The sequence below is a fragment of the Oryzias latipes genome, chromosome 4, assembly GCF_053564925.1.
Source record: "Oryzias latipes strain Hd-rR chromosome 4, Olatipes_Hd-rR_3.1".
Lineage (NCBI taxonomy): Eukaryota > Metazoa > Chordata > Actinopteri > Beloniformes > Adrianichthyidae > Oryzias > Oryzias latipes.
In genome coordinates, this window is record NC_136240.1 from 15,554,928 (window position 1) to 15,562,970 (window position 8,043).

Consider the following 8,043-nt stretch of genomic DNA (forward strand, 5'->3'; position numbering starts at 1 on the left):
CATCGCAATTTTATTTTTAGACAACAATAAACAAATGCACATAATTATCACACGTTCGTGTTTCATGGTAGTCAGCAAAGTAGACAATTTAGAAATAAAGGAACATGTTTTGATTGTAGGAGAAAGTTTTTCAGGGTTATGCCTTCTGCGTTTGTCTAGCTTTTACTGTAAAATTAATGTGAAGCAATGTATTTATAATATTCCCTCTTAAAACAGAATTAAATCATTACATGTTTAACTCTAAATATTAGAGACAGAACAATGAGACAGGATGGCGTTTTAAATTGATTTATTACAAGTACCTATCACTTTGAAGTCAATCTAACATTATTTGGATTTCTACTACATGAAATATCTGAAATAGATTTTTTTTCTTAAATGTAGGGCTTAAAGAGTGATGTTTTGCGTTTGAATAGCAAAATAACAAGCCTAAAACCTGCACTTGAAAGCAGCACAATAGCCTCTCTTGAGTCGCGACAGTTACGTGCAGTCTGCGACAGCATTGTAGCCGTAAAGCTCTTTATACAAGACGGTGCTGTTGTTCGCAAAGCAACTTATTCTGTTGAAAATATGCTTTCGTTTTTATTCGCTTGACGGTTTTTACAACTTAAATGTTGCATAGTTTGCGTTTTTATTCGCGTTTTCGAGCTCGTTATTAGACAATATAGTACCTTGCTTTGATCAACACTCGTGAAAAATGAGTTCCACCACACACGTAATTCAGGTGACCAACGTTTCACCTAGCACAACTTCTGAACAAATGAGAACCCTGTTTGGATATCTCGGAACCATAGAGGAACTTAAATTGTTTCCACCTGAGTGAGTATCATGTTCTACCGTCTTTAGCTCACGTAGCTTATGCCAACGCTCGGTAAGGCCTTTAGGCCTCTCCGCAGAGCACGCTAATGCTAGGTTTCCCCGCGCTGGCGATCACTCTTCAAAACAAAAGCATGACAAACGGAAAGTGTAGTCAAGCGTGGACTGTTTCAGTTAGTACCATAGACTGTAAAAACACCAAGTGCTCAACATTGTGGACACATTGAAATCTAAAATTCTTCACTAAGTTTAATGGTAAAAATACATTTTGCTACGCCCCCCAAAAAACGGATTAGTTTAATTTATTTTATTGGAGGAAAAATGTGTCTAGTCAAACTATCTTTTTTATTTACCTAAAACTACAATTCCTAAAGCCCCACCCTTCCACTTTAAGCTTAATTGAGAAGCCCCAAATGCCATCTGAAGATACCAAAAGGAGTTAATTCACTAGTATGCAGTGGTTGGGAGATGTTGAGGTTTAGAAACGTCCTCTTTAGAGGACAAATTTGCATTGCTTGAAGTCAGGAGGAAACGAATGCCTTGAAATATTTAGCTATAATGAATACAGATTTCCCCCCAAAAAAATATTTTATGTGTGAGGTTTGTTAGGTTTGCATATGTCGTGCATATTATTCCAATAAAAACACTATTTACAGATGGCATTGTTCAGCGAGGCACACATTGGCCGTTTGGAAAGGCCAGGTTCTCTGTTTCCGTTCTTTGCACAACATATCTTTCTTTTCTTTTAGTGATTCTCCCTTGCCTGTGACTTCACGTGTCTGTTTTGTAAAATTCCTTGAGCCCGAGTCAGTGGGAGTCTCCCAGCATCTTACAAACACCGTCTTCGTGGACAGAGCTTTGATTGTGGTCCCTTTTGCTGAAGGTGGGTTTGGTTTATGCTCCTACCATTGATCTGACTATTTACAAGTACAATCATAAACTTTATCATTGAGTTGTGTATTTATTTATTTTGTCATCATTGCTAAGTTTTTCAATGCTTGGCATTTCGAGGAATGTAGAAGGGAAAAATGCATATTTGTCTGTGTCTTACATCCTAGCTGTAAACTTTTCTCTTTGTTATTTGTGTTGTGGTTTTCATAGTGGACAAGTCATTTGCAGAGAGCCCCTTCCTTGCTGGCTGAAAGTGGTCCTGCTACCGTCAGGGGATTAGAAAAAAATATTGGGACCAGGCTCGAGAGCCTCATCTCTCTCTCTCTCTCTCTCTTGTTCTACAGTTGTATGTTTTTTTGTTTCTCTACTTAAATATTTTTTCTTTTTTTATTTAAAAGGAAATTTGGTTACAATCTTTGAATCAAACCAGGGGGTGTAGTGTCAGTCACATGATCACACAGTAAATGTGTCTGTAAGTGGGTATTCTCAACGACAAGAAGCAATACTGTGTATCTTTACATTTGGATGTACCCGTTTGAACAGATGCATTTGGATTTTTAAGTAATATCCACAAAAACAAAACCCCGGCCATTTTCGTCTGTTGCAGTGTTTCACAGATGCTCACTGCAAAGATTTTAAAACATCACCAGCCTTCAAAACATGAATGATCTCAGTTTGTTCACCTGTCATCACAAAAGAGCTTTTACATGTTTGTCCTTTTATAATGGTGCACATCAGAAAGCGTGGAATGTCCTGCTCTTCTTTACAGGTTTTCATTACTTTCTGACTGGGCCTATTTACTAGAGTGGGTTGGTTAAGGCAGCATATCAACATCCAAACAAAAACACCAGAGCAACCACTTGCTGTGAACATGTTGCACCATGATGAGCATCTCCAGAGCATTGAGCACAGGTCTAATGAGCAGGTGAAACCTGCATCTCATCTTATCTAGTTTTATTTGATAATTAGGCCAAATAACTATGTTATTAACACTGAATGTAGACTTTATCATGTGTTTCACATCGGGGCACTTTTCCTTTTTTATGAGTGCCCGTTGTGTCTGACAGTTTTTATAATATGAAAAAGATTTACATATTTGAAAATCTTAATGCCTGGGTTTTCAGCATTAATATCCTCAAGATGGTCTGTAAATACATTGATCTGTTTATGGGGAATTAATTTGTAGTTTTGGTAGAACAGAGACTGGGACTCACAGTATCAACTGGTCTTGGTTTCATTTCTCAGCCTGAGGCATTTGAGTAGATTTCCGCTTTTTGATTGCCTCTGGGTGATCTGCATCCCAAATTCATTTCTCAATGGAAAGGAGAACTTTGTTCTACTGTCTCATCAAGGAACTCATGACATGTGTATTTCTGCTGTTCTGCTTTTCTTCTTTGGAACTTTGATCTTTAACTGGAGAATAGTTCATTAAGTCAAATATGGAACCAGTTTATCAGATCACCTTTTATATAAATTTGGTAAAAGTTGCTGCTCTCCTTCCACATCTTTGATATCATCAGGTGTTAGACAGAGGGCACTTATAAATGGGAGCAGTGCCTCCATGCTGGCTATAATATTTGGTTTAGGGATCCTCCCTTTCATGAGTGTTTTCTAACTTTGCTCCTTAAGCACCCCAGGTCTGCATGTTTGACCTTTATTCTCCCCATTATCCCAGATCTGATTCAACGTCTGCAGAGCTTCATCCGGTGTGTTGGATAGGGAGAAAAAGTAAAAACGTGCAGGGCAGGTGTACTTGACGACCAAAGTTGGGGAAACTCCAAAAATAGGTTTATTAGTGGAACCAAATGATCGTTGAAGTAAAGTTTGGAGCTAGCATGTTCGGGTAATCCTGTCACAAAGTGCCAAGCGTGTGACATTGAACAGAACTGCATGTAGAACCAAAGTGAATCACAAAGCTACAACCAATTGAAGAATGGTTTCAATTCTGTAAAGAGGTGTTCAGGTTGTGTTGTGGATTTACAAGCCTCTTTGATACAGCGTTAACTTCAAATACACACACTGATGATGCTGTAACAATACTCTAAGAAACTGATCCTCTCCAGACGTAACTGACTGAGTTGAGTGATTTTTCAAGTTTAACCGTGGTGTTTTCTTTTGTTGTTGTGTTTTACAGTTCTTTTTCCTGGTTCAGCCAGCCCCCTTATACCAGGCCCTGCTGAAAATGCCACCAACAGTTTTGTCTTCTGCAGCTTTATCCCGTTTCCCGTGTCTTTTTCTGTTTTGTGTGTTTGTGGGGGACGGGGGGGCATGAGTGTCTCTTCTCTCTCTCTCTTTTATTTTTAGTTATCTTAAATTTGCAAAAGTCAGATTTAAAATGGTCTGTTTTCAGATTCATGGATGATCACCACTTTAGAAGTTGATTGTATTTCTCTTCAACATTGATAATAATGTTCAGGGTTTTGTCAATAGCAGCCCTTTATGGCTTAGTGCAAAATCTTTTTTTGACTTAGTTTCGCAGTGTTTCCTAAATCCTTAAAGTACCATGACTAGCAGTACTTCTGATGGTTGCAAATGTATTTATTTTAACATGGTGGAAATGCTTGTGTGCATCAACATGAGGCTAGAAACATGTCAAATGACTGATCCTTTGCTCTTTTGTACTAGTCATGGTAAGTAATGTTGAAATGTACCCTTTTGTCTACACCCAAATCATGAACTTTGTTTTTCTGTATCTCGATGTTTTTGTGTGCTTTTATAGCGAAGCAGCCGGCGTGAGTCGCTTGTTCATAAAACATCTAATGAAAGTTGAGAGCACATCCCACGGGACAACTGGCTGTGCTTGCTAACGTTTGGTTCATGACTTAAAAAACAAGTACAGGTGATAACATCTTGGCAGTGTTGACAACAGTGTGTATTGTGACATTTAAACTCATTGCTGCTAATCTTAGAATTGTGCTTTTACAAAAAAAAAAAAAAAAGAACAGTCAGGATTCAAGATTTACAGACAAGACATCCAAGCAGTGGATTCTTATGTATTTGATCAGTTTCCACTGCAGAGTAGTTGCACTGAGGTGGCTTGTCTGCAAGTCTTGTCTGAGTGTTGTGGACGTTTTCTGGAAGCGTGCGCTGAAATTTTGTCGTTTCTCTCCAGGAGTCATTCCTGATGAATCTAAAGCTATGTCGCTGCTGGCTCCAGCCAATGCTGTGGCAGGAATGATGCCTGGAGGCGGTCTTCTTCCAACGCCCAATCCTCTAGTGTCGGTATGGTTTCTTTTTTAGGCTGCTGTCTTTCATGAGCATCTTGTGGTGTCTTTCCTTTCAATCTCTGCTAAAAATCACAAACCGGTTGGTTTAAAAAGACGGCTAAGTTGTTTCTGAATGGGGGTTTTGATTGCTGTTGTCCAACGTTTCAGATTGGAGCAACACCTTTTGGAGGCCTTGGAGCTGCAAGCCTTGATCCAATGGCTGCCATGGGACTTGCAGGACCTGGCATGAACCCCCAGGTGAGGTTTGGGAATAGACAAAGTTATGGCTTTCTATAAGAAGATTATTATCAATAGATGATAATATCTTATTTTCTTCTTTTCAGGCAATTTCTGCAGACTTGCTGAAGCTCATGCAGTCCATGGATCCTAAGTAAATACTGTTAATCAAATGAAAAAAATCCATATTGGATACTTGGGTTTTTTAATATTGACTTTTTATTTTTAATTTTTTTTTAGATTGAATCCATTGGCAGCTGGATTAAACTTGAATCTAGGTCTGAAGGCAGATTCCTCCAACAAGGAGATTGAAGAGGCAATGAAGAGAGTTAGAGAGGCCCAGTCTCTCATTTCTGCAGCCATCGAACCTGGAAGTAAGTTTAAAGTTTTTTTTCTTCCTGTTCTGATGCCTTTTTGTGTCCAATATCTAAAAATTACTTCTGGGTTTTGGTTTAGTTCTTGTTGGACTGCTTTGGTTTTGCAGGTAAAAAAGATGACAAGCGCAAACATTCCCGCTCTCGCTCCCGGTCAAGACGCAGAAGGTCCAGGTCTCGCTCAAAGCACAGGTGCAGAACGACGATAGCTTATTAAAAAAAAAAAATCCTGAAAGAAAGCATGGTTTTCACCTCTTTTCATTTGTGCAGGCGTTCAAGGAGCAGGTCTCGACGTAGGTCTCATTCAAGGAGCAGGAGGAGGTCTAAAAGCCCAAGAAGGAGGGGGACGCACTCTCTGGATAGAGGCCATCGCACCAGATCCAGGTTTGTTGTTCTCTTGTCGCTTCTCAGTTCATTGAAGGCTTTTGCTGAGTATGCGCTTTTAACTGCTGCAAAATTTAGATTATTGAATAATTTCAGTGTGTTTTTATAAATCTGCCTGCTGCAAGGAGCTTTCCCTTTGTCCTGTATTCACCAGTGTTAACCTGTTTGGTTGCTTTTCCCTAAAAATCCCACAGAGACAGGAGAAAGGAGGAAAAGTCTAAAAAAAGATCCAAGACGCCCCCGAAAAGCTACAGCAGTGCCAGGAGGTCCCGGAGCGTCAACCGGTGAGTTCATCTGGATGCAGTGTTTTTTGTTTTTATAGGGTTTGCAGCAGAGGATTAATTTCAAGTGTGTTTCTGCAGCAGGCACAGGCGAAGTCGCAGCACCTCTCGGTCTCCAAAGAAGAAGGTGTCCAAGTCTCCCTCCCCTAGACGGTCAGTTTGGGCGCACGTTTGCAGTTTTTAAAAATAAAAGAATAATAAGCTTTGCAAAGACTAAACTGAACAAATGAATTCTATCAACAGCCATAAGAAGGAGAAAAAGAAGGACCGCGAAAAAGACCGAGACAGGGACAGGAGGGAGGACCGGGACCGGATCAAAGAAGAAAGAGAACGCTCACCCAGCAAGAAGAAGAAGAGCAAGGACAAGGAGCGAGATCGGGATCGCAAGTCTGAAAGTGACAAAGGAGATGTGAAGGTAGTGGAGCAGAAAGTTCATTTGCAACAGAAACTTGTGGAGTGTTTTCTGTCAGCACTGAAAGAAAGGCTGAGTGCTAAAGAGACATGAAGACCGTTGACTTTGTTCCCAGCTTTTGCTGTAACATTTCAGACGCCATGTTTTAAGTCACAGTCTGTACGACTGTTGCAGAGTTTTTGGTGTTTGTTTGACTTCCAGTTCAAACCTCATTTATAAGCCAAGGGAACCAATCAGTTCACCAAGGAACCACTAGGTGGCCTATTTCTCTCCAGTTTAGAGGAGACTTCACAGAAAATTCTAACATTTGCTTCCAAAACATTTTTGCCTCAAGTTTTCATCAATTAAACGTTTTAAGGACTTCATTATTTTTTGTTTTAAATTGCATGGAAACAGGGGCGTGGTCTTTTGATTGACAGGTGCACATGAAATCCTTGACTCTAGAAAAAATGTCTAAACAAACGTGGACTCCTTCGTCCCGCCTATCTGCCAGACTAAGATGGTGACGACCACAGGGCTGAAAACGGGCTTTTTGATGAAACCCAGCGTGAGCACACGCTTTAGTCACGTGTTCCTGAATGGTTTACTTGAGTCAACAAAGCTAAATGATTTCTTTTATTATTCAAGTATTTTTGTTTTGTTTTTTGTGGTGTTGCTTAAAGCTTTTCTGAACTTCACAGGTGACCCGGGACTATGACGAAGAGGAGCAAGGTTATGACAGTGGGAAAGGAGAGGAAGCTGAGGATGAGAGAAAGAGCGACTCCGATTCGGCCTCCTCCCCCAAAGCTCGCGAAGACGCGGACAGAGAGGAGCCTCAAGCCCCTAAAAAGTCTAAACTCAATGGAGATGATCACCACCACCAGGACGACATGGAGATGAGTGACTAACCGTGTCTTTCCACTGTCTCTTTTATATTTTTATTATGGGCCACAATAGGTCTGTGCCTGATTACAGGGTTAAAGAAATCTCGACTGTAGCGGAGCTGCAGACAGAAGTTTAGACAAACCCGTTTTTGTTTTTACATGGAAAACATTAAACATGGATTTTAACCGTCATTTTCAGTTTTTGTTCTTCCTGACAGGAAAAACACTGAACATTTTTATTGAATGTTTTCATAAATATTGTTCTCGATTCTTATTGTGACTCACCCAGAAGTGTTTTTTTTTTTGTCCTCATGGAGCAGGCTTTGTTTTACTGTAATGCACTGTCATGTTTGCATTTTTAAGAACACACTGTAGATAGAAATGTGATGATGCAATGGAACGTAACGTAAGACTTTTCAAAGGAAACAAAGAATTGGATCAAATGTTAAAACATTTTGTGTAAACAATAAAGAAGTTTCCAGTTTATTAACACTTCTGAAAGATATTGTTTCTTATTTCCTAAAAGTATTTGTTTTTTTTACAGTATCATGATCCTCCTCCTGATCCTAAAGAAAATTT

General features: G+C 39.7%; 1 protein-coding gene across 3 annotated transcripts; it reads left to right on the top strand.

Annotated features, from left to right (window-relative positions):
* The first annotated feature begins 450 nt into the window (after positions 1 to 450).
* Positions 451 to 7,956, top strand: LOC101163805 (uncharacterized). 3 transcript variants are annotated; one of them, XM_023954226.2, is made up of 13 exons: positions 475 to 819; positions 1,566 to 1,699; positions 1,918 to 4,546; positions 4,820 to 4,929; positions 5,082 to 5,171; positions 5,258 to 5,304; positions 5,391 to 5,524; positions 5,635 to 5,716; positions 5,795 to 5,908; positions 6,103 to 6,192; positions 6,271 to 6,342; positions 6,433 to 6,604; positions 7,282 to 7,956. In XM_023954226.2, the coding sequence occupies exons 4-13, from the start codon at positions 4,846 to 4,848 to the stop codon at positions 7,486 to 7,488; spliced, it is 1,092 nt and encodes a 363-aa protein (XP_023809994.1). In that variant the 5' UTR covers positions 475 to 819; positions 1,566 to 1,699; positions 1,918 to 4,546; positions 4,820 to 4,845; the 3' UTR covers positions 7,489 to 7,956. The 3 variants fall into 3 exon arrangements, with proteins under 3 accessions (XP_004067950.2, XP_023809994.1, XP_078802727.1); XM_078946601.1 differs by having other exon boundaries at positions 490 to 819; positions 4,427 to 4,546; XM_004067902.5 differs by lacking the exon at positions 1,918 to 4,546 and having other exon boundaries at positions 451 to 819.
* Positions 7,957 to 8,043: the final 87 nt, after the last annotated feature.

Bases quoted from the DNA above. Each gene is read 5' to 3' on its own strand.
- LOC101163805 (XM_004067902.5), top strand. From the start codon at position 698: ATGAGTTCCACCACACACGTAATTCAGGTGACCAACGTTTCACCTAGC. The intron at 820-1,565 runs GTGAGTATCATG...CTTTTCTTTTAG, and splicing joins CTTAAATTGTTTCCACCTGA to TGATTCTCCCTTGCCTGTGA. The intron at 6,343-6,432 runs GTCAGTTTGGGC...TTCTATCAACAG, and splicing joins AAGTCTCCCTCCCCTAGACG to CCATAAGAAGGAGAAAAAGA.